Source organism: Cyanistes caeruleus, chromosome 4 (assembly GCF_971803275.1).
Source record: "Cyanistes caeruleus chromosome 4, bCyaCae1.hap1.1, whole genome shotgun sequence".
Lineage (NCBI taxonomy): Eukaryota > Metazoa > Chordata > Aves > Passeriformes > Paridae > Cyanistes > Cyanistes caeruleus.
The window spans coordinates 37,268,833-37,295,661 of NC_141704.1; the positions used below are offsets into that span (position 1 = coordinate 37,268,833).

At 33.5% G+C, this 26,829-nt stretch overlaps 1 protein-coding gene across 3 annotated transcripts in view; it reads right to left on the minus strand.

Annotated features, from left to right (window-relative positions):
• CFAP54 (cilia and flagella associated protein 54) overlaps positions 1-26,829 on the minus strand; it is a 104,662-nt gene that overhangs the window by 27,120 nt on the left and 50,713 nt on the right. For 2 of the 3 annotated variants that reach the window (XM_086887699.1, XM_086887697.1), the window contains exons 31-52: positions 26,085-26,211; positions 25,196-25,295; positions 24,113-24,252; positions 22,469-22,687; positions 21,944-22,080; positions 20,148-20,290; positions 19,267-19,494; positions 18,840-19,063; positions 18,604-18,739; positions 16,910-17,024; positions 16,200-16,355; positions 15,500-15,697; positions 14,542-14,629; positions 13,899-14,105; positions 12,236-12,302; positions 10,214-10,396; positions 7,648-7,734; positions 6,556-6,678; positions 5,613-5,666; positions 4,060-4,276; positions 3,547-3,641; positions 1,807-1,976 (exon numbers count right to left, since the gene is read on the minus strand). In XM_086887699.1, coding sequence (XP_086743825.1) covers positions 1,807-1,976; positions 3,547-3,641; positions 4,060-4,276; positions 5,613-5,666; positions 6,556-6,678; positions 7,648-7,734; positions 10,214-10,396; positions 12,236-12,302; positions 13,899-14,105; positions 14,542-14,629; positions 15,500-15,697; positions 16,200-16,355; positions 16,910-17,024; positions 18,604-18,739; positions 18,840-19,063; positions 19,267-19,494; positions 20,148-20,290; positions 21,944-22,080; positions 22,469-22,687; positions 24,113-24,252; positions 25,196-25,295; positions 26,085-26,211 — 3,214 coding nt within the window. The remainder of the gene's footprint in view (positions 1-1,806; positions 1,977-3,546; positions 3,642-4,059; positions 4,277-5,612; positions 5,667-6,555; positions 6,679-7,647; positions 7,735-10,213; positions 10,397-12,235; positions 12,303-13,898; positions 14,106-14,541; positions 14,630-15,499; positions 15,698-16,199; positions 16,356-16,909; positions 17,025-18,603; positions 18,740-18,839; positions 19,064-19,266; positions 19,495-20,147; positions 20,291-21,943; positions 22,081-22,468; positions 22,688-24,112; positions 24,253-25,195; positions 25,296-26,084; positions 26,212-26,829) is intronic. The other variant, XM_086887700.1, reaches the window with a different exon arrangement.

A 26,829-nucleotide genomic window follows, 5' to 3' on the forward strand; every position in this document is an offset into this window, starting at 1 on the left:
AGTATCAAGCTAAGATTACACACACGGTATTTCATAAGTGTGCATACGTGGTCACTAGTATAGTGCCTTTAAAAAATTCAGGACAGTCAAAAGTATGATGAGGTGACTGTCAGTGACTAGTGGATTTCTCCTTGACAATTTAAAGTAAATTGATCTACTTCAAAACCCACTGAAATAGATTTATATTTCATGATGAGAAATGTCCACAATTAACCTCCAAATTCTTGCTTTGCATCTTCACTAATGACATTATTGCTAAATGATTACAGTCCTAATATCTGAATCTTAGGGAAAATAACATAATAATTTTAAAATAACATACACAAAACCTGGGGGGAAAACCACACTGCAGACTGTTACTGTTTTCAGTTCAGTAGTCTATACAGCACAGTGAAGCACGTGTCCTCGTTAATTATTGTTATTGCTGTACCATAATAATGCAAAAGAAATTGTGCTATTTAAAGGTATCGATTAGGAGAGTTTTTATTCAGCAAAGAGAGCTGAGAGAAGGAAGGTGGCTTGTTTTGTCATAGAATAAACCATTTTTTTAACTGAGTAAGAAATTCCACTGAGAGTGATTTATGTATTGGCCTGATGAGCCACCTACCATTTCATCAGCAATATTCACCACTATTTCAACAATAAAGAAAGGGTTAATTTTTTTCCCTTTTCTTTATGCTTACTGTGATATAAGATTTACTGCAGCAATTCTGGTGTGTTTAGTTAGATTAGACCTAACAACCACAAATACTGATTACATTGTACCAAGTCTCAATCTAGCCTAGCAGGTGATGGTGCTGCATCTGAGTATGCTCCATCTTTAGTTAGCAATTGAAAGATTTTTCCCTCTACTAAAATATTAGACAAAAAGAGCTTCTCACTGGTAAAGTGATGCATTAAACTAACATCCTTCTTACACAAATTAATGTAAAATTACAGGTATGCTAAACAGAAGAATCCTCCTAGGTAAAAAACCAAAACAGTGCTTGGAATTTAAGATCTACAAAGTGTTAATGTATTTCTGTACGTCCAGTATATTCCAAGAATATTAAATTCTGCAAAAGAAATCAGAATCTCAAAAAAAAAAAAAATAAAAAAAAAAATCACAGAATTTGGGAATGTTAATTTGGAGAAAATATCAGGGAGATATATACAGATATATACAGATACATAGAGATAATTCAGCCGCAGAGATAATACAACAGTATTTTAGATACAATCACTAACAGTATAATTAATGCTACTAAAATCTATTCCAGTATGTTAATGTGTACTTCAATGCTTTTTAACCACTGTAATTTGAAAAATAAAATCTTGACATTTTAATTTGAAACCAGTAAGTACATCAAGAAGAAATGTTCCTTTAGGACAGAAACACAGGACACTCTAAAACAAAGTAGAATTCAGTAGTTCAGAGATAACATTAATGTTCTGTTGTACACTTCAAATGTTGTAAGAACACACATGATCTAACATATCCAGACTTTAACCAAAATCATGAAGATTGCAACTTTTTCTTTGTTCTTATACAACACTTTATCACAAAAACATCTCATGGGGAAATTGTAACTGATTCTCTGGGCCAACTGAATCTCTGACCCTATAACTGATCATCTTTTAAAAAGTAAAATAAAACAATAATAAAAAAATTAAAATGCTTCTGTATCTTACATTTGTAAATATACTAAAGGAGTTCTTACAGATAAATGCTCAGATTTACAATATTGATGTAGTAATAAAGAAATTATTTTTTAATCACTGGTGGTCAAGGCTGTGCAAGATTAGGTTGTTCATAGTCTTAATCACCTGAGAGCTGCTTGATGCCTTTGGTGAGAAATAGAAGCAAGTTCAAGTTTGGCCTCAATAAGAGCCTCTAAATCTCCCACAGAATACCGAGATATGTCCCCATCATATTTGTCCTGTATGTCCTGTACAAAATAGCTAAGACTTTCTTCAGCTTCTGTCAATAAAATCCCCTAGAGAAGAACACAGAGTTGTATGATTTCAAAAAGTAAAGAAATAAACATTTTCTTTAGAAATATTTTTTCTGCACAGCCTGCTATCACTGCATCTTAAAATAAATCCATTTAAGTGAAATATGCCTTTTCTATAAATGGGGGTGGGGTGGGTAATTCTGCTTTTCTTATGTTTTCAGAATTATTGTGTTTAAATCAGCTACATCTTAACTGTGCCAGTACTATTGCCATGCATGCTTAACTATATATTTTAAGGCTTAGAAATGTTACTCACTAATTTCCCATTCTTTATCTAATAGCTATACTTGATAATTTTATATTATACTTCTCACTATGTTTAGGAGTTTTAAACAATAAATACAATATTAGAAACAATATTAAAGGTGTCAAAAGAAGTATTACACTCTTTATTAGCTATATTTTTACATCCATGTGTGCAGTATGTATCCTGAAAGTTCAACTATAATTTACAGTTTTTCTGATCAACAAATCTGTAGGAAGCTGTGAAAAACACATCTAAGAAGAAATTGATTTTAAATTAAATCGCAATTGTGAAGCTTTCAGCAGAACTAAAAATTAATTTAAATGTTTGTATGATCAATACATTACTTTGATCAAAATTCAGAGCTGTGCTTTAAAAAAATCACAAAAAAAACACAAACCATAAAAACCCCTCCAAAAGAATAGAATAGTTAAACAAAAATCAAGAGTAAGAAATATATTATGCCTCTTAAATGAGCCCTATCAATTCAAATGAACACTTCTATTTTAGTTATTTTCAAGTTGCTATTTTCAATTTATTCTAAAACTTTTAACTTTCTAGCATATAACCTACACCAGTTGCTACACAAAATTATCCTCCCTTCTCCAGATGTACTTTGTGCATTACTTTGCTTGTAACAATGGACAAAAGTAGATACTTCTAAAGTGCAAGACCCCTCTGAATGAAGAATATGTCAGCCCTTAATTCTGGTATTTTTGTATGTGAAAATGCCAAGCATAAAGTTTGCACCTGAGCAAAACAAAATCCAACTAAACAAACCCCCTTCAAACAAGGAAGTTCTAAGCTTCTTTAATAAATAGTATGTTTTCTAATAACAATAATTTTCTAATAAAAAGTATGTTTTCTTCAAAATAAACTACCAGAAAAAGCAACATGAAAAATTTGAAATATTTCACATATGAGAATGGTAGAGAATGTTTTTTTATTTGTAGAGCATATTGCCCCATCAAAGAGACTCTGACATGTTCTACAGATGGTACCCTCTGAAAGAAGATGATTTTATCTTGAAATACCATTCAGTCTTTACCCTTCATGCTGAAATAGTCATACTGAGATCTGATTGTGGAAATACTTGAAAAATGATGTACAAAAAATGAAAAATTATTGCACCAAATGGTCAACACTTCATGCACAGCTAGTAAGACTACATCAAATTAGGAACATAAACTTTTAGTCTCCTTTTTCATACCATCCTCTCATAATAATTTCTGTTACATTGAAGGTATTAGCAATGTTTTTGGATCAATCTGCATTTTCTTAATCCTTTCTCCTAAAAATCAAAATTACCTTCAGCATGGCTAGACTTAATTCATCTTTACGATCAACAAGATGCACCACTCTGTCTCTTTGTTCCTGTTGTCTTGAATTCTGATCAGCATCAACTGTAAAATACATTGCCGATAAAATTGCAGATAACAGATGCAGAACCAAAGCATTCTCAGTAACTGAAGAACACAGACCTTTTGGCTCTACTTATAACTGGGCCTTTCAACATCAAAGTAAGTAATAATGGAACTTATTATTGTTGTTTTTGTTGTTATTGTCATTATCATTATTATCATTATTATCATTATTATCATTATCATTATCATTATTAATAATAATAGAAGAATAATAGAAGAATAATAGAATAGAAGAACTTTAACAAGTCTTAATGTTTATTTCAATAATGACCAATTTTTTTCAGCAACATTTAAAATGAGTATTTTCATAACATGGCATATTAATTCATATGCAGTTAAAAGTGAAAAACATGCTTGAAAGAATATAAATAAACTTTTCCACCATCCTTATAATTACCTTTTACATTTGATGCTGTAGTTTTGTTTGGCTCTGGCAAGCTGCTGTTGTCAACACAATATAATTTTTTTTCAACTTTTTCAGGTATATAATTTATTGTAGCAGAAAGACAAATGATGAGATGGATTTTGGCTAAGGTTAATTTATTCATAGTTTGTTGGTTGCACAGTGGCACCACTGTTAAAGACAGAATCGAATTAAATGTATCTTCCAGTACCTACAAGAAGGTTAATAATTGGGATTATTTGAAATGACACATTTTACCTTTCTCTTGTTCTAGACATATTCTGCTTCTATTAATAATGACACAAATCAACAATTAACATGAATAATATTAGTAATATTCTCCTTTATTATGAATGAATTGTTTTTTTGTTTTTCCGAACTTCACCCATTAGTAACACTTGCTACAGCCTTAAGAGATTGGTTTTACAGTAGAAGGTGTATCTATGAAGTTAAAGCTATTATCACTGCAAGTTCTACTTTTCTGCATTGTAGGTGAAGCTGTAGTTCAAAAAGCTCAACTCAAAGAAAAGTCTGTTGTTAAGGTAAAAAAATTCTTGTATCGCATCATTCTAGCACATTTCATAGACTCTTTTTGTTATTCATTATAGCATCCTTGTTTTATCATGAGTTTAATAGTCTCATTTTAGATTAATACATTTAGAAGTTGAAAGTCTACACAGACTTGCAAGATTATGAGACCAGTAACAGCGCCACATATACTGTGAAGCGTTCAAATCAAAAGCTCAAGATAATGCACAACTTGAAAAGAAATCAGAAACTAGTGAGATCAAAAGTTGTCAAGATACACTTCTCATTTCCATCCTGTAATACCAATTGTTGTATGGGACACATAAGTTTACTGTAAACAACAGAGACAAGTGGAGGGAAAACGGTAGAGGTTTTATTTTACCAATTTGTTTTAATGGTACAATTTTTTCACATTCTGCTAACATTTACCCCTACCAGCTCAATGGATCTGAGAGAAGGAAATAAAAGGAAATTATTGAAACTGAAAAACACAAAAGAAGTTATTGATAAACAGGTGATTTTAAATAAAATGAGAAAATTACTGTTTAAACACTGGTTTATAGAGTTACCATTTTAATTTTTTTTTACTTCCAGAAACAGACTTCAACCCCCATCTGAATTAGGACAAATCTATGAAGACAACTCTGATTGACAGAAATTATAACATTAAAACTGACACTCTCAATATTTTAACAGGGTAAACACCTAAGCTTCCATATCACAACAAACCCTGAATAACTCCATTAGTTTGTTTTGCACAGAAAAGCCACAGATTTGTACATATTAGATCTCCCATCTGAAAAATGGTGAAAATGGTAGTTGCCCTTCCCTTGAGAGGTCAGCCATAAAATTTAAAATTTAGGAAACAGTAATCCATTGAGAAGAATATGTCTTCAATTTACTGGATTTTTTTAATAATAACAAGATTTTTTTTCTGAACTGGAAAATTCCTACCTTAAGACAGAGAAATAAATATTTTTTATAGCATAAAACATTTACCTCTTTCAGGCTTTTTTTACCTGCAAATTTGTAGTACTCATGAGAGATTTTGAGGAATCAAATTTTTTTAAGGCCTGTAAAATGGACCAAACCAAAAGAAATTATTATGTTACAATATGAGTATAAAACAAATGAGTTAACAGAGGTGGGAGGAGGGATATTTCCCTTCAAATCTGCTCATTAAACTCAATTTGTTCTGCTTCACTGTCTGCAACACAGGGTAAAGGAAGCAAACATGAAGTTTGTCCAATGCTTGACAATGCTTTTGGTGATGAAATTTTTCCTACTGTTCAGGCTGAATGCTGGTGCTCTGTCCAGAAGCTTTTTGTCATGTCAACTACCCAAAAGCAGCACTCAGATAAGGGAGACCTGGATTGCATTCATGCAGGATTAAATCATTAGTCCATTTCGGTATGTGCTTGGGAAGCAAGGAAAGGATGGTTATGGGGGAGGCTTACCCAATAACCTGATCTGCCTGCACAGGTATGCTCACAGCTAAGACAAAAGTCCAGGTCAATTGTTAACAGCTTCCAACCCCTGTAGCACATTAGTGACCAGACAGAGGGAAAATCAAACTGACCTGGGGTGATGTATCAAGGCTCTGTGAGCAGCAATAGCTCTTATGGCCCAGCATCTCCTGAGGCTGCCCCTGCCCTCCCCAGGACCCAAGACCCCATGTCAGCTTTATCTGTACTTTTCATGCCTGCATATGAAATCACACGTTGCTTTTTCTACAGTAGTATCTGCAGTACTCAGTGTATAAAACACTTGTTTCAAAACTGATTTTTGTCCCTGCTATTCAGTGAGAAATTTTAATGTCATTCAAAGCTTATTTGATTCATCTATTGAAAGAAAATTAGGAATTTCTTAGGAACGTGTAACAACTTGCAGATATAGAGTATGTGCAGTTTCATGAAGAAAATAGACTGTTAAAGTTCAATGTTATACTTTTCTGGTGTTTACCTGGATTTGTTCGGTATATCTGTATCCTGCTGGTATTTTACATGGAATTCTCTCTCCCGAAATAAGCAAAGACAATTCATGAAAGGCCTCCGTAAAAAATCTTATATCTGTAAGTACTTTAATCTATGAAAAAATAACAAAGCCTTTGATTTGAATGTTATTCATTATTCTTTTTGCTCAAAATAAAATGTATTCAAAGGTAAATTTCAATTTGACAACTAGAATAGTACATTGATGGAGAATGATCTTCAATGGAAAGAAATCTTTTACATATTACAGTGAATAATTGCAAAGATGGGTCTTTCTCTTTGAAAAACAAATTCTTTAAAAACTTGCTCCTGAGAAAGGGAAAGAACTTGCTTCATCTGTTAAGAGTTTTGACTGCCCAAGATCAAAACCTATTTCACAGATTTTACCCATAGTCTCATAGTACTCAGCTACTCTACCTAATCCATATCAGCATTTCCTGAAAATACCTGAAGTCAATATCACTTTGACTCTTTAATACTCTTAATATCTCTTAACAGTTAGATGCCTTAAAAAAAAACAAATCCAAAACTCAGAAATTACTTAAACAACAACAACAACAAAAGGTGAACATCAGTGAAAAGACAAATATCTATTCCTAGATTTCATGGAACTCTGTTCTACCATGATAGTAAGAACAAATCCAGAAATTAACATTTGGGGAAAAAATAGTCATTCATGTTTTGCACTTAAGAAAACATTTTAAAAAGTGGAACAAGATAAAAAAGCACCAAGTGAGAAGTCTGGGCCAAAGAAGGAAAACCTCCTCTTCATTAAATAGAGAGTAAAAAGAATTTATGGAATCACCCAACAGCCTATGTAGGAAATTAACAGTAAAATTGTGTAAATAACTCTGCATGCCCCTAAAATTGAGAATATAAATAATAATTGCATTTAGAAAGTACCCCTACCATCTGCTGTGCTAAGAAACACTAAGCAGCAGCTGAACTTTAAAGCATTACTTTTCATAGTAGAAATACACAAATAATGAATTGATTACATTCAACAAAGAATTGAAAAGCTTACTTGAAGCACAATGTGTTTGGAGAAAGTTTATTTGATTACCTTGAGGATTCTTCCTTCAATACATTTAGCTGGGTCCTTACAAATCTCAGACACAATATATTGGTATAATGTGAACAGAGGTAAAAGCTGTAGCAAAATAGTAGGTCATGCAGCTATAAACATCATACAGGGTACAATTATGGAAGTAACACATTGCAATTACATATCAAAAGTATATAGATAAGATTACTGCTTTGACCTTCACACACCATCACTACTTCTCTTACGCTTTCTGAAAGATTATTGTGTTAAAAAGTTAATCAGCTTGCTAAAGCTAAGCTCTGATACTACCTTAAATGTGCTACACAATGTAGGAAATTAAGTTGGTCCAAATTATTCTCTGTATTTAAGGTAGGGTCTTTTACTACAGCATTACTGACTAAACCTACTGGAAATAGGTTGGATTTCTAAAACTGTCTGCATTTTGATGTCTTATTTTTTTTCAGTATAGCTAACAAAAGAATAGAATTCTGTAAGCTTTTTAAAATAAACACAATGAAGTCCTGCAACTGTCTCAGTGAAATTATACCAGTTGTAACATAAAGTAGATGGTGATGAGACTTAGTGACAAATTAATTTACGTTTTAAGTTGAAATTTTTTTGTAGGGACAGCTAACAAAAAACCATTTTAAAACTGAGCTCTTTTAAGTATAGATACACTGTATATTCTTCCAGTATCTGAAGGGGCCCTACAGGGAAGCTGGAGAGAGACTCTTCATCAGGTATTGTAGTGAAAGGACAAGGAATAATGGGTACAAAGTGAAAGAGGGGAAATTTAGGTGAGATATTAGGAGGAAGTTCTTTACTGTGACGGTGCTGAGACACTGGAGCAGGCTACGTAGAGAACTTGTGGATGCCCCAGCCATGAAAGTGTTCAAGGCCAGGTTGGATGGGGTGTTGAGCAACCTGGTCTAGTGGGAGGCATCCCTGCCCTTGGCATGGGAGGTTGGGACTACATGATCTAGATATCCCTTCCAACCCTAAACACTCTGTGATTCTATGATCTATTGTTAAACAATATTTCAGAAAAAGTAGATTCTTTCCTAACAGATTTATGTGTTTATTGAAAATGAAAGAACTTCCGAAATTTAATTACTGTTCAGCTTTTACATTTTTCTTCACTTTAAAATGTCCTCAAGCTTAGAAAATGCTAACAGCATTGTTAGATTTTTGTCAAATTCACTTTAAGTTTTCATAATGTAGCTTAATATTTCTGAATTTGGATTACAAATGCTTGAGGCAAATGTTTTAAATGTATCCATACAGTTTCCTACTGATATCTGAAGTAGTTCAACAAAATTAGTCTTTGAAGTTTTATTTTTAATAAAACTTGAATCTTGATGTATTTTGATTTAAGTGTCAAATCAACTTAGCACCCACCATCCAAAACATTCCCACACAATAAGCATTCAGGGGAAATGAAGCCCTCATTCGGCTAAAACTGCAATTTCTTTGACCATGATCCAAGACCTGGATCTATATTCTGCTGGCAAAAGTGCAGAAAGAATCAAAAATGTGCATGGCCATGTGAAGCAAACAGACAAATTAAGTGGCTCTGCCTCTAGGTAATTGTCTGCTCCTTGATTTGTCTGGATCTCTCATAGCAAGGAAGTAACACAAAGCTAAATAACAAAGTGAACTCCAGTAACATAGGAGGGGAAGAAGCAACAACAGGAGTTAGCCTGAAGTTCCAAAAGAAATCAATTCAACAAATGGCTTGCTGGCAAAAAAGGTGTAACATCTTTCTGCCTCCTCCTGCCTAACTCCTCTTCCATCTCTACCTTCTAACCTTTGTTACTCTCTGCTGCCAACCCTCCGATCTTTCCCCATCCCTGGTACTGGCTCTGCCACTTGCAGGACCTTGCCATAACTGGATTTAACTCATCAAAGCAGGAGAAAATCTATCTGCTTTTTCAGATGGAGAGTTTTCTGTCATGCTTGATTTACAGTGAAATAATCAACTGACAGGAAATTCTGTGCATACAGAACCAAACTAGAAAAGAGAGAGTATTGCTATTGCAGTACCAGTAGTCAATTCTAATGTATAGCACTGCTGTACCCTTGAAGGTACCTGCTGTATCTGCTTACCTTTGAAGGAAGCTGGATTGAAGTGAAAATGGTCAGATACTAAAGGGAGGAAACAGGCATATGAGCAGCATAGGAGGAAAGTTATAAAAACCCTTCATACAGAAGAATAAAACAACATGAAAAAGAGAAAGGCAGAAGGGACTTTTATCTACTGGAAGTTAAAGGATTGAAAGCATTCAGGACATATTGCATTTAAAGTATTTTTCTGTACTATGTATTTTAAGTAGCATATAATAGAAAATTTCCTCTAAAATGTCTAAGCTAAATGAACCATGTGTTGTCATCTTCCAGAATAAAAATTTTTCCTGTGTTTTCTAAAACTTGTATGCAGCAAGCTGTACCTTGTTTCGAGTGCCACAGAATCTAGCCATAGGGGTATTTTACTAGAGGTTCTGAGGTATCTCATAAATACACCCACACAAAAAAGTTAGACTAGGTGTCTTAAAAATCATTTCAAGATTATAAAAATAATACTTACTATTAAATTTTGTTTTGCACAGTGTAGTTCAAACATAATGAAATTCAGACTTGCAACTACAGTAGAGATATCAGCTCTGTAGCGATCAGAGAACAGGTCAATACCAGGAATAAGAATACTTGTTTCATATTGTACAAAGTCATAGTCAAATGTTGGATGTTGAAGAGAAGCTCTAAACAGGGCCTAAAAGTAATAACAATGAATTATTTGTGAAAAAGTGTACAGGTATCAGTGAGACACTATAAACTCCAACTCATAAATGACTTCATAAACACAATTCCATCAATGCCTTAATTATTCAGCTGTTTCCAGCCACAATATTGAAAAATATTTTTAGAGAAAATGTTTTATGTGTGAAGCTGATGGAGAAATAAACGAGATGTAAATAGTCTAAGGACAGTATGTCTCCCATGGTTTCTGGAAGAGTTGCTGACTTTAAGGCCAGTTAAAAGCTATTTCCACCCTAGTTCCACCTTTAACTAGGTCAGGTAGTGCAGCTTATCAGCTAGTGCAGCTTAAATCATGTAATAAAAAAACTAATATGAAATTTAATAATTTCTGGGAATGTTGCTGACTTTAAAGCCAGTTAAAAGTTTGTTTCACTCTAGTTCCACCTTTAACTAGGTCAGCTAGCACAGCTTAAATCATGTAACTAAAAACTAATATGAAATTCAAGGAAACCATTTAAATGTTCTCTCTTTAAAAGGGAAGAGTGCTAACATTGTATCTGATGTTGGATATTCCTTCCCAATTGTGTTTATCTTGGTGTAATTAGCAATGATATGCTAGAGAAATTTGCATTTACACTCAGATCTGAAATATTAACAAGCCTAAAGCCTACACCAGAGGTGGAATTTAAACAAGGTTATAAAAGCTTTTCAATTCAAGGAACAAATTATGGCTTGAACTTCTTGCAGTACAGTGACAGTAATTGATTATATTTTTCAAGACAATCACCCTGCAAGCTGCTTCTATCCCAATTAACATCAGACCCACTTCAGTCAAGTCACAATTATTTCTACTGTTACACAACTGGAACAAATGTTTGCTACCATTTCTGTTGAAAGGAGGAATCACCATTGTTCAGCTTTGTAATTGTTCAGCAATTACAGTGCTAGGAGCAAGTCAAAATTCTCCTTTACCTTTGTTTCTTCAACTTGTTCTCCCTTTGGTGAGCTTAACAAGTTTTGCAATGTGGCCTAGGGCAAGTCTCACAGTCACAATCATGACACAAGATATCAGACCATGTCATTGCTTGGTTTTGGAAGAAGCCAGAAAACTTCCTGAAACTGCACTGAGATGAGTAATCATTGATCCCAGTAGAGTATAACTGGCAGAATACTTGCAGTCCTTTTTCCTGTACTGCTTTTGCTACTGGCATCTTAACTTCCATTTAAAAGTAAACTGAAATGTTGTGAGTTTTTTTCTCTATAGGTCTTTTTTCTGAAAGTCCACAAACTTAATTTTAATGATATTATTTTCTTTGTGAGTGAAACTGAATCATTTTTAATATCCTCTGGTTTTAGAGCAAACTTATTATAGAGCTGAGATTTTAGTGTTACAAACTAATATTTTTCTGTGCTAAAAAAGATTCAAAAATTTCTTTTTTTCCAAAGAATCTATGCTCTTGGTTGAAAATTTAAGACAATCTGTGAAAACTCTACAGATCTAAAAGAGAGCACTCTGCTCTTGTTGATGCCATCTAGCTCTTCCTGAGCAGAATACTTCAAGTGAAGAAAAATATATTTGACTATCAAATGTTTTAGTCATCTTCCCTTTTCAGTATTTTTTCTCTGAGACACTCTAGCCTCCTATTGAAATGATAATTTTTAGGCTATAATACAGAAATAATGTTAAAAAACAAAGAATAAAAACATTGTATCTAATATGCATAAATTGTATACTACCTCTGATCTCCATTTTTCCTTTACAAGCAAAACAAAAAGAGAATTATTTTAACAGAGGGTCATTTCAGAAGCAATTTGTTAACTTCATGAATTTGAATTGCAATTGCATTCTTACCTTAAAAAGTATCGCAGAAAAATAACAGTATTTTGTTCTTAATCTCATCTGTGATGTTGTTATATACCTAAAGTGCAACAAATAATAAAAGATACAGATGTACCCATCAATATAAATTATTGAAATCCTTGGGTTTTTAGTCTAATGTGATAATAATACTAATACAATCTAGATGTTTTTCCTACTGGAAAACAACTGCCTGTTTTTAAATAGATGCTCAGCCACACCATGCAAAGAAGCCTTTGACCGAAGATGTAACTAGACTACGGGAGTTGTCTAGATTATCTTCAAACTTAAAGGAGAGACACAGGCAATCTAAGGGCAAACTCCATCTCATACAAAACTAAAAAGATAAAGCAGATTAAGAAACTCACACTTTAAAGTGTACTTCTTTCCATAAAGGAAGCCTAAAATAACTAGCACAGGTAGCTTAACATGTTAGGTGTCTAGCTAAATTTAATGATTCCCACACAGTACCTCATCAGAGCCTTAAACCATCCTGGCAGAAGGGTAGATTGATCAACAATCCTAGAAATCTTTACTTCAATCTTAGAATATTAGAATCTGCATTTTACAGCCTGTGACTAAGTTGCTGTAGAAAGATCAACTCAAGAGAAAGATGTTTAACAGTCCAAGTGAGGTCTAAATACAAAAAAACCCCCTGAGGGAGAAACCAGGAGGACAGTTCCCTCCAAATCCTGACATGATTTGGCATGGATGTATTAGCAGTAAAGGGATAGTGTCCAGTGCAGCAAATAGGTGCCACAAACACCTGTAAAAGCAGCTAGGGGTTTGGTCATGCCTAATGGGACCTGACACTGAACCACAGCTCAGAATTAACAGGGCCACCATTTATAATCAAGTTAAACTCAGTCCCTGAGAGTTGACTCCTTGAGTCAAGATTTAGCATCCTTTTGGGTGCCAATTCTAAGTATGGAAATACCACTTCATTCTGAAATACCCATGCTAGCACTTGCAAAGCTACCTTGGCTTATAGCTATTTTATAGTGCTATCAATATGGCCTTCTTCACAAGTAAGGTAGTTTACTTGGATGAAGCTCTGCCCTTTCATTGTGTTTCTAAGGTCATTTAATATTGTCTTGGGTACTTCTAGATTTATATTTTGCACAATACATTGAGGAACAACTCAGAATTACATTCACAGAGTTTTTCCAGCAGTCAGAGAGTACTAGATGGAAATATTTATTGATGGTAGATTTTTTTACAGCAATTTAAATTTTATTTAGTCTAATTCAGCAGAAAACTAGTACTTTAGGCAGTAAATCTGACCTCAAGATACATTAATATTTAATATGTGCAATAACTTTGGAAATGTGATATTTTGATTGAAAATCAGTATGACTGTAAAATCCTTGCACTTATTACTTTGTATCATTTTGTTTTCTTGTAATGATCTCTCCATATAACATACAGCTGCATTTATGATCAGATGATAAATCTTTGATAAAACTCAATAAAAGGGAAAAAACAATATTCTCCAAAGAAGTAAATTTCTCCCTGAAAGGAAAAAATCCCCTGCTTTTGATGAATCCTTTTATAACATCTCATTATTGGTTTATAATTAAATTGAAGTTGCCTCATGTCTGGGATGAGCAATTTGCGTAAAATACACTAGAAATACATATATGGATAAGATACTTACTGAGCTATCTTAGCCACCAGGACTGCTGCATGTAAACATCCCCAAGGTCCTGCCTGAGAAAGAAATTTCTGACTCATATCAGTTGATCTTCCAACGGCAAAGCAGTCTGTAGCATCTTTCTGAAAACTTAACTCTTGCCAGGTGTTAAGAGCATCAGTAATATTGAGTGTTTCATCGAGGGCTTGACACCAATATTTAAAAGCAGCTCTGTAACATAGAAAATACCATCACATTGCTGACATTTTCTGAAGTGGATGATAAGACCTGGCTCATTTTTCCTTTACTGACTGAGATTTAACTAATTCTGATTGGGTTAAAAATTGAAATACAGTTTCTACAACACCAAAAAAATATACCATTTCTGGTCAAGAGACTTATTTGGACTCAAATTAAATCATCAAACCAAACATTAGTTCTTAAAAACGCAAAAATGCGTCATTAATTTGCTTAATGGCAACTAGATAGCTAAGAAAAATAAACAATGTCTATGAAAAAGCCCTCTCAAAATATAGGTAATAGTAAGTAGATGAAAAAAATTCTATGGATTAACAGACAGCACAAGAGCTTACATGACAGTAGAGGCGTATAGGGCTGACAAAAAAAAATTGAAACTTTTATCTTTTTAAATCCAGAAACTATGTACCTTTTATTTCCAGCATAAAAGTGAAGATTTCCAAGTTCATGTAGAGCCTGCACCTTGAGGTCTCTCTGGTTACTCGTTTCAAGGATTCCTGTAATTCATTTTCAATCAATTTAAACAAAGCCACTGTCATATCATTAAACCGGTTACTGAACCTTGAACAAATCTGGTGGACATGAATTCACATGTAATTCAATGCACAATTTTTTTTTTTAATTTATTGATCTTGTATATTTTACCTTCAAATGTACCATTTCTTATTTCAACTAACTTTGAGAGCAAAAATAAGATATATGGGCCTGTTTACCTAGTCTTTTATAATTTTGTTTTTTCAGACCTCTAAAATTCTTCCTTTTCACAAAATAAACTGGAAAGCAGATCACTGGCCCTGCTAAACAACTCTGCCTGCATACAGCACAGCAGTACTGTCACAGACTCATCTTTGGAATACATGCTGCAAATAAAACCACCTAGAGCATCTGTTGACCTAGTGCATTTGATGTGTTTAGCCACACAGCAAATACAGGTAGTCACAAGGAGCTGTATGGAGTAAAGCCATACCAGAATGTAAGATGGAAGCCAAGTCATATATTCAAATTCACAGAATCTGAAAAGTCTATTTGATAGGAAAAAAAACCAAAAACCTGTCATGGAATTAAAATGAATCTGCTAAGCATTACATCAGGTTCTCAAATGGGAATTAATCAGTATAACATCACTGAAGTAATGCTTTTTCATAGAATGAGGTAACTGTAAAAATTATGAACCAACTACTGGCTTGTTTAGGACCTAAAGCAGATTTCCTCAGTCATAGGAAGAAGGTTGTATATTCCTGGAAACCAGCCTTCAGACAGTTTCAGCTGTCTAACAGAGGAAAATAACAATAGAATAAATATATATAAACACAGATAGGCAGAATGTTACTTCTTAGCTGTAAGCAGAAATTTATGAAAAAAATTACCTATTGTTTGTTCATAGGAAGAGATAATTACTGAAAGCTGTGACTTTGGTATTGGTCTACTCTCAACTGTACTGGAGAAATTATATTTTTCTTGAGAAAGGTCACGTGGTGTTGGTAGAAATATCACTTCATCTGCTATGTTAAATTTCAGCTTTCTGCTTGAGGAGATACGACTGCTGATTACTCTTCCAGCATTTTCTAGATTAGAAAAGTGATTTATATGATCAGTTTAGCAAAGTATTATGCTATTTCTAGCACCCCAAACATTTCCACACCATGTTAGTCAAACAACTTTACAATTCCTGTGTGCCTATCTCTATTTGGTTTCCTATGCTATAATTCTGTGTGTCTCCTAATAAAACTCATTGGACATAATTCACTGGTCAGTGTAACCAAAGGATATGTGCTCTGTTAGTGAAAATAAACTTGGGAAGACCTGCCAGTCAGGACATGGGTATGGCTGCAGACAGACAGGTGACACATCTGGATGAACAAAAATTTATCATCTAACTATTAGACAAACGATAGGAAATAAGGTTTAGAGCTTGTGCTCATAGGACTTCAAATTTAACTTCATATTCTATACTTTTTTGGTAAATGAACTAAAATTTAAATTTAGAAAAATTTGTTCCTTTCACTCTTTACTATTTCAAAGGCATATGACTTTATTAAGGGAGAAACACTTCAATGAATTACTCACCTTGTGTGTGTGCAAGAAACAATGAAAGTAGTTTTCTGCTGTGTCTCAGTGCTCTGCTTTGATACTTAGATTTTTCTAGAGTTTCTCTAAAACATTTCAGTGTATCATTCACATCAAGAGGCACACAAACTAAAAGGTCTTTTGCTTGATTGTAATCTAAAAGGAATTAATAATTATGGAGAAAGATTTTATAATATATAAATAAATATATTTAGTAAATCACCCTGTGAAACATATTTGAACATTTTCACAACTTCAGACTATAGTATAATAAAATTTTCCCTTTTTTTTCCTGTTGTTTTATGAATTAAAGCTAGAAACATTGATTCTGTCAATAACAATGCTGATTCACACTAACTTCTGGGTATATTGTGGGATATCCAAAAATTGAAACAGAAAACTGGCCCAAGACCACCAAGCTGCATCACAGGTTGTAGGTCATCTGGCACCTGCTTTTCTTTTTTCTTTCAGACATAGTCTGAATATATTGAATATTGAATTGATTATCTTGACAACATTGCAATCCATCCAAAATATCAAGAACAGTAATTTGAAGACAAAGCTCCGTTTGAAATAAAAGACGCATTGTAGGAGAAGTGGAAGAACTATGATAAGGAGGAGAAACAGTATTAAAAGAAAAAAAAACAGCATGAAACAAAGAAAAAAGTTTGGAAGAAAAGAGAACACAAAATACTGTATTTTGCTCTTACCTGTAGAATCATTATTTGTCTCAGGATTGAAAAAACGTCCAGGAAAAACCCCTTCACTGGCAGAACGAGCAACTGACAGCTGTAATTTGTACCCTATGTAGTTTCTGCAACTCATCTAAAAAGCAGGAATTGTTTCATGATAACTGAACAATGTTGAGAAAATTCAATGTTTGGTTCTTATAGCTAAATATCTATATACTCTGTCATATGACAAAATAAAAAGAGGACAAATTAAGAAAGACACCAATGGACCATAACAACTCTTGTCAGTAAGAGGTGAAACATTCACACCTAAATATTGGATGTAAGTGCTTCAAAGTGACTGCACTAAACTTGTCTCTTATTTGGTATTTGCCATGATCATGAGAAACACCTTGAAATTCTGCAAATATTGCACCTTATTTTCTCCAGATGAATGCATGCTTGCACAGAACCTGTCACCATAAGCATGCCTGAAGGACATGTTGCCTGGGAAACACAAGGGAAAGCTGCATCGGGAGATACAAAATAGCTCTAAGCAAGTAAAAACAGATCTGTCTCTGGCAGAGAAGCAAACTTCCAGACTCCAATAAAGGACCAATCCACAGACTTTTTATTTTGCTAATGTAGTTACACCACTTCAGAAGCACAAGGACCAACAGAAGTAGTTCTAGACTCTCTGAATGGCACCGATTGAGGAAATGTAGGAAATTTCTTACCTGAAATCCTTACTACTAGTAGCTAGCACTAGTCTTTAATCTGTAAACTATCTTTCAAAACTATGATTACTCTTTGACAGCTCAGTTACCAGCATTATGAAGTGGTTTGCTATGGTGCCCTTTTATAGATAAAGGATCATGTTCTGAACAGCTGGGCCAGAGAGAGTCAGCAGGAAACAGAGAATACAGAGCACCCCAGCTCCCCTTGTAAGCCACCAGTGCCTTCAGAGTCCCCGCAAACCCTGAGCACCAGTGTGCTGTCTCTAGGCAAGGCTCCTCAACCCCATGTTCATGTTTGTGTTCGGAACAAACCTGCTTGGTACTCCAAACCCCACTTCTCTCCCCTCTCCAAGTCCTCTCTTTACATTAGTAATACAAACAGCCTAAAAATATCTATAGTGAGACTGACTTCAGCAAAACTTCTCAGCAAGAAACCTTACATTGAAAAAAAAATAAAAATTTAAAAAAAGGAAAATTCCAATTTCTAATAGCTAATTCAATGAAAATTTTCCAAGTGGCACTGTTAAGTAAATATACAGAGCCATGGCTTTTAACGAGAGGAACTTGCTGTGCAACTTAGGGATTTTTTGGTGCTGATCAAGTTTTTTAGAGTTTCTTATTGTCATTGTCAGTGTTTCATTTAACTCCATTTTATTAATTTTTGGAGCGGTGTTCCAATACAGAAACAAAGCAATATCCAAATAAATGTTTTAAGATTAAAAAAGTCATCAAGAAACAACATGTAATTATATTTAGGCTTATAATATGGAATGGGTTTGTTGTGCATGGAAGAAATGCCTTCTGGGTCACCTGCTGCTCTTGGAATCATGTCATACAAGCCTTTTCATGCACTTAGATCAATTATGTTCATTAGTTTGTTATAACTGACTATTTGGGAACACTGTGAAAAAGCATATTAATCTAATCAGTGAAATTACTACTCCACATTTAGTTCACATTAAGAGTCAGTGCCCCAAAAATAAATCTGTGTTTCACCTTCTGTGCATCATCAGACAGATATTTTGTGACATGAGATTCATGGCTGTCTGGGCCACTGAACTGCTGTATCCTTTCCATCAGCTGCCTCTGAGCATACACCAGCAGTGGACTCACTTGTTCTGTGAACCTCTCACTGGAAGAAAAAATAAAGTGTCGTAATTAAGCAATATAAATTTAAGTATATTAAATGATATGTGAACTTTTTTGTTTTTATTAGAGTTGGTATAACTTACTGTGTAAATATGTTAAATTGTACAGCTATGTGTACCAGTGCTTCCCACTTCTTCATTTGATATAACAATTCTATTGTTTTAAGAATCAGATTACATATCCATCTCAGATCAACCACATTCACATCATCCAGGGGAGGCTGGGGATGAAGATTAGAACCACCATTCTCATCCACAATACCTCCTAAACAACTGGGAATGCAAAAGTCTCCTTTGGGATCCACAATCTACAGTGAAGAAACATTATTATACCTGTTATTTTCAAATGTGTTTTAAGGAGAAATCAGTTACAGAGATTAGAAAGTACTGTAATCATCTAAAAAACTTCCTACGGAGAATAACATGGAGATACCAGACTATAATGAAAGAAAGAGAAAACTCTAGGGAAAATGTGATAATAAAGAATTGTCTTAATAAAAGTAATTTTTACCTTAAGAGAACTGCTTGCCTGTAGGTCAACTATCATATCAATGATCATGTCAGATGCAAAAAAAAATGGCAACCAAATGGTGTTCTGAAGAAAATCCCAGGTGATGGGAAATGCATCCGTATGGGAATGTGACTGGTTAGCAATCAATTGAAATTCTTGAGTGTAGTTCCAAAGTTCTCGACAAGCATTTTGAAGCAATGTCCAGTGGCCACCACGGTGAGCAAGAACCTGTTTATACCATTCAAAATATAATTATACTTTCAAAGTGCAAAAATTAAAAGCTTCATTCTTTTGTTGAAAAATTTAGGCATAAGTAATCTTTCAGAATTACAGTCTAGGCATTATAGAACCTTGATTTTTACTTTTTCACAGAAGCACTAATTTATAATTTATATTAATCGTAGGTTTTGGTGTGAGAATAAGAAATTAAAATTTAATTCACACCACATATATGTGTGTTTTCACTTGGGTTTAGAAGTTTTTATGGGAAGAGTAGTTAGGTTGCATTTCCCTTCAATCCCTGGTTCTCCTGTTTCTAGTGTGACATTCACCAAGACCTGTAAAGGGAAAGGTAAGTCTGCAAGTATTTTCAGAAAAAATTAAAAAACATGAGAAGGAAAGTTACAAAGGTGGAATGAAAAATAGAACAATTATATAAATTATTGTAAGTTTGATAAAAATATATATTATGACAGGTGATATGTCTGACATTTCACACATTGTATTTGGATATTTTTCAGAAGGTAAGAAAACATTACTTTCAACCAGTGAATTTTTTTTTAATTTTCTGAAGTGTGAGGTCTTCTCATGTAAGAAGTAGTAAGTATTGTAACACAATGCTTAGTAATATATAGTTTAATAAGAAACCAACCACGTCTTACCACTGCTCTTTTCAAATGCAAGAAGATGCTTGTAAAATGCTTCAGTAAAAGGGTATCCGATGGAAACTGGCCGTGTTCTTTGGAGCTCTTTGTTGCTCGACTTCGACCCCGTTTATTTCTGTTCTTAGAAGATTTATCTGTAACTGAAAACAAAAAGTTCACTTGTTAAAATTGAGTTGAAGTTCTCAAAAAAAGAAAAAAGCTAGGATTTTCCTGTGGCAGCTGAACACTTAAATGTTAGGAAATGCCAATGTTAAGGTTATCATGTTTGTAAGGTTATGATATTTAAAATGTAAGATGCTTTTACTTAGGAACTGGGAGAAGCAGGGATGAAAAAAGTTTGAGAAAAATCATGGTGGGTACCAAACAGTCTTCAGCATCAAAGCCAAAACACAATCCTCATTTAAGTTCTAGGAAGAAATCACCATAGCAAGAAATGTCTTGGCAAGCTTGCAAGAATATTTCTTAAACAGAAACCTCTTAAAGGATAAGCCAGGAAGAAATGAAGATTTCTGAAAACTTCTGTGGTATGTGTAGGATTCCTTCATTATTTTATTCACTATCAAATATCACCCATGGGGAAAAGCAAAGGTTCATGGTAGTGGGGTTTGGTAATATCTGAACTATAGGTTCAGAAGATAATTCCAAGCAATACAGTATTTGAAATCTATGGCAAATTACATGTTTTTATGTAATCCTTTTAATCAGAATTGTTGCAAAGCCTAAGAGATAGCAAGCAGGACTTTTATCAGGTTTCAGCCAATTTCAGTGGTTCTCAGTGACTGGTAAGCATCACGGCAAAGGTGTTTATGTAAAAGCAGGTTGTTGCAAAGTGAATTCAAGTGCTAGTTTTTGTCACAACTCCTTGGAGAAGGCAAACAGGACAGTTGATTTTATCTAAGGAACTCCTATGTGAAAAGATAGGAGAATTTTGACCTTTACTGCTGTGGCAAGAATGTGTCCCTGAAGAGCTATTGAAAAGATACAGGTACATTGATTTGTACATTATCACTAATATCTGAGGAAATCAAAATCCTGCATTTCACAATTACCCAGAGAAGGAGCTTTTGGCTCCTGTTGGAACCTCCTCATAGGACTAAAAATAGCTATAATAATAATGATAAATTTCAAATGTGAACGACAGAGAAATGAAATAAAATTTCTAGAAAATAAATTGGTCCTGAGGTAGCTTCTGACACAGGGAAACACAGGGGAGAAAGCAGAGAAGGAAAATTAAATTCTACTGAAAATTTGAAAGATAATAATAAACTTATCCTATAACTTTAAAAACTACTTATAGAATGACTCAGGAAAATTTTGACCTGCTAAGAAATGTAAAGGAAACTACCAACCAATTACAAACCTCAGAAACTGAAAGAAATTATCAATGCATTCAGAATAATTAAGAATATTATCAATTTAATATATGTAGGTAGTGTGGTATCTGCAAACCTAAAGCTAGTATCATTAATGTTTTTTAAACTTACAAACTTGTTAATAAAGTATAGGGTAAAGAATAATTTATAAACTGTAACATATTTATTAATAGATTAAACAATGCTCAGAATTATTAGATATGCCACATCCCTTGCTATGACTACTATGTTATACAAGGTATGCCACACAAAAATACAGAGGACAATTTAAACCTAGAAATGCCTTCTATTAACTTGGCATGACTGACTGTTTTTCCAAAGGTGTTGTGAACAACTAATGATGGAGGTCAAGACAGACAGAAATCAAGAGAAACAAAAAGTTGAAACTGATTTCAGTTGTGCACCAATAAAAATTCTTACAGGTTTGGGTTTCAGTCCCTTCTGACTTTTCAAAGAGAGAAGTAGTTGATTTTCCTAGGTTATCCTCTACAGCATCTTTCGCCAGTACAGTGCCAGAATTGTTTAATGAGAATATCTCAGGATCCAAAATATTGTAACTGCAGAATGGGAGAAAGAGAAGAAAACACAAAAAAAACCCCACATACAATATCAAAAAGTATTTTAAAATACATACACAGAATTCAGGTTCTCAGAAGTGATTACTTTCCAGCAGCTTTAGGAATAAGAAATAATGAATGATAGCCAAATGTTATAAGGAACCAAAAAGTAACTTAGTATAGTATATTTCAAAGCTTCCATCTCACCAATGAAGTTGGCAATCAAAACTGTGCCTGATGTCCACAGGATGGAAAGCAAAACAATTTAAATAGTAACAACTCATTTGTATTTGAAAGCTGAACTGTTCATATGAATATATTGTAATTCAGATCTGTCTGCACAATTATCTATATTAATAGCAATCACTGATAGTGCAGTAAGATGTACCTGTCCAAACGCTGTGAACCAGTAATTCCAATATTATATTGCTCTTCGAGGTTCTTTTTAAATAAGTGGTAGTGTGTAATTGCCAGATAGATATTCATCTGAGACTTCCAGGGCATCTCTTCAAGACACATTTGAGAAAACTGACTTCGGGTTACGTATTTACTCAGCAGCATCACTAAGGTTTGATGAGCTAACTTCTTCAATTTATCCTTGCCTTTCCTAAACCAAAACATATGAAGCAGCAAAAACTGAAACTGTTTTCTTGAAGCTCTAGAAAAGAAAGTCCTGGTAAAGACACACGGAAGTATCCTATTGCATATCCCCAGATTTATATTCATAAACACATAAGCATATGACATATTTCTAATTAAATGACTTTTGCTTTAGTTGAGAAAAGCAACTGTGCTTTCCCTCTTTAAGTGCACTTAATCTTTAACACACTATAAATCCTATTTTATATTTTACCAACTTCTATACAATATTTGTCATAATACTTTAAGAAGCTTAGCTCAGTTTAAAGTTATTTGTACCTGAATTGTACAAACAGATTATTATAGCAAATACAATGTGCTTCAAAGTCAATTTAGGAGGGTCTTCTATTATACTATAAATCTGGATAATTTTTTTTATTGCTTTTCTTTAGTAGTTAACCACCTTCATTATGAAGAGAACATAGTATTTCAAATCTGGATGCCTACCTTTAATTTCCAGCCAAAGTTTTTTAGTTTCCCTGACAGATTAAAAAATTCTGTATTACTTCACAAACATACCATGTTATATTCAAACCGAATCTCATTTTTTCTTTTCTTATTAATTAACTGTAAACTGATCCCTTTAAATTAAAATCTAAATTATTTTTGTGCCTGTTTTCCACCTTTAAAGTGTGGGCAGAAATTTTGATTATATTATGCAGCATTACTATTATGCATGACACAAAAGAGTAGCTGATAAAAACCCAAGATGGGCTTAACATCTTCCCTTCTGGTGAAAGCCATGGAAATAATTTTAAGTAACGTAGGGTTTCTTCTGTCAAGGAGGAATAGTAACGTTTTTAGATGGTTTAGGTGAATATTTAGAAGATTATATGGAATTTTTTTAGGTTGTTTAAAACAAATATCTGCCAGAAGAAGCGGTGAATGAATCTTTCCTTTTTAATTTTTTTTAATCAAAAAACAGGTTTTCTGTTTTTTCAGAACAAATAGTCCAAAAAGACTAGTACAAGGACCACAAAAAGTATTCTGAAACTACCTGAAAAACAGGAAATAATAAATACTTTTTACTAGCTTTGTAACAGGTAAATTCCCCAACACAGTTTGAAAAGCATTATAATACACAGATTAATAGAGCTTTTCCACCTTGATGAATCAAAATGCTTAAGCTAACACAACTGAAACACAACCTTTGATTATTAACACAAAGACTTCAAATCTTTAACAGCTATTTTCTTAAACAGAAATGCAACAGATTTTGTTTCCTTGAATGGAAACCAATTTTATACTCAACTAAATCAGAAAATTGATAGGACTGTGCAGAAATTAGTCTCTTCAATATAAAACAAAAATTAAAATACACACTTAATTGTAAACTAAATTTCAGTCAAAATATTTTTTTCTGTATATAAGTCTGACAAATGTGTTCATTTACTTTTGTGCTTCTGGAGAGCTCATTGCATCTGGATTTTTCATTAAATACTCTCTAAGAGGTCCTTTCTTAGGCATGGCTTTTTTTGTTGGTTTCTTCGAAGGTGATGCCTTTTGTTTCCTTGAAGGTGAGGTGTCCTTTCCCTTAAAAAAAAAAAAATCTTGCATCAAAATATTAAATATACATCAAATAATTATACCTACATTATCAATTACTTGAGGTATAGAGCAGTTTAGCTTATGTAGGAACAGAACATAAAAAAAAATCCTGTAAATGGTTGTCAAACTAAGGCGGCACAAGAAATATTTCATAATTTTTTTGGAAATTACATCAAATGCCTGACAGAAAGAACCCAGCCAGGTCCCTAAACATTTTCTTTCATCTACTAGTGTTTTTATCACAGAAACAATGACAGTTCTTTTCCTAATATTCAAAGTAAAACTTTGAAATGCAAAAGGTGAAACAGGAAAACTCTTTTACTAGTCTATCTCAGAATCAACTAGTATTACAACATTACTGGAGGATTATGTGGGAGAAAAAACTTCCTCCAAAATAATGCAAATCGATTAACATTATTTGTATCTTCTAGTAAAAGCAAAAATTTATTTTAAATTAATTCTGAACAAAAAAGCCTTTATTGTGCAATTAGAATATCTGCACAAGGAGTTAACCATGATCAATTATTCACAAAAAAAGTGCAAATACATATTATACAAAAAGGCCTGAGCTGATTTCCTTTTCTGAGTGTGATGAGATCCAAGACATTTCCTATTACCACCATGTTATTATAAAGGCAGTAAGGAAAGGCACGTTTCTTCTGATTTTGGAATGCCTTATTCTGATTCATCTCAAATTCTCAAAATTGTTGGTCTTTCAGATGAATCCCATGCCAACCTTTCTTCCTGGTCTTAGGAGTGCAGAGGTCAGCTGTGCTCAGTCAGAGGACTAGAGTTTCCATCCTAAATTTTAGCAACTATGGAAGTCTCTAGATGAGGTTTTTATGAGACAATTTTTAAAAATTTATTTTGCTCTTATGGTACTGCTACCCAGGAAAAACACACAACTCCTTAAAAAAAAAAAACTTACCTTCTGAACTCCTGAAGCACGTATGCTTTCTCCCAGAGAAATCTTGAGAGATTTTGCTTGTGCTGAAATTCCATCAGTACCAAGAAAGTTCTCATTCCTCCTGAAAAAAATTTTTGAAATCATTATCATATTCATCATGTTAAACTCCTTTCATAGTAAAAGACTATCTTTGGGAACATATAGAGCACAATATGCAATTTCTACTTCATTTGCAGTTTTAAATTCAGAAGGTTTTCTTTTCTTCATCCCCTTCAGAAAATAGGAAGTGTTAATTTTCAAGGTTTATTATAGAAATCTGAATTTGTGAGTAACAGCTGTATTGCCTTCCTAATGCCTAGCAAAACAAAACAGTTTTCCTCATTACCCAAATTATACAACAGAATTATGCACAGAATTTCTTCACATCCTATTGTTTTTGTCTCTTGTAACCACAATTCCTGTTCCCTAAAATATATATCTCATTTTCACTGATTTCCTTTCCTATATTTTAGAAATATTGATGTGCTTTTTTAAAAACAAGATCTTTTCAGGTAAGTGTCTACATTTTGGTTCTATTTATCTTTTCCCCACAGAATTTTTTTTGACACTATAGTAAGCCCTGATCAGTTTGCTTTTGATCTAACCCATCATACCTTCCCAAGCTATGCCACCACCCCATAATAATATGGCAAATCACCACAATATTATATCTCCATGTATGGTCAGGTCACGATACAGTATTCCCTGTAGCTGTATAATCCTCTGTGTTCATCGAATTTCTGCAGACTAGGAGTCAGGGAAATTATTCCTGATGGGTCTTCTGACAGGTAAAATTTACAGTTTCTTTTGTAACTGTGACTCTTATGAGCCTAAGTAATAGTTTTTCACTACTACTGTAACAGAGATCTACCTTTTCAAGTAATCTTCCATACTGTCTGCCCACTCCAGAACACATTGAAACTTCTCTTCATTCAGGACTTTGTGCAAAAGTTGAACAAAGAACTCAAGGAAACGTTTTTGCCCTTTGAATTTAAGCACTGCAATAAAGTAACAAATAACACAGGTGTTTATGGTGTAACAGGAGTCTGAATTCAGCTAGAATTACAGCTATGTATGACTCAAAGCACTTACTTATGTTGTATACTCATAGTGACATTAATATCAGGGATACACAATGGCAGTTGTTAAATGTTTCTTGTGATTTGGCATCCAGAATCACAAGCTCACTCTATTTAATACACTCCTAGAATTGCAAACATTATAGAAGCAGAGATTTCTGTGAATTCTTCGTCCAGTAAAATAATTTAATGTGGAAACGGGGTATCTCAATTTTAAAAGAACATCCCATACAAAGAGAATCTTTGAAGGCTTGGCACAATTTTTTTTTAAATTTACTTGTTTCTAAGGTTATTATAAAACAAACATGATTCAATCTAAAATATTATTATTTTATAGATGTAGCATCCACACCCCAAGTAATTGGGGTTGCATTCACTTCTCAGAGTGTTTATACTCCGAACTTTTTAAAAGCTATGTTTCACTTGCTTTTGTATATTTGAGAACCCAATAAAGATAATATTCCCAAGAGCTTATTCCAAGCAAGAATGAGATTGCTTTACTGGCAACTTTCTGAAATAAAGGAGCCTTCAAAATTT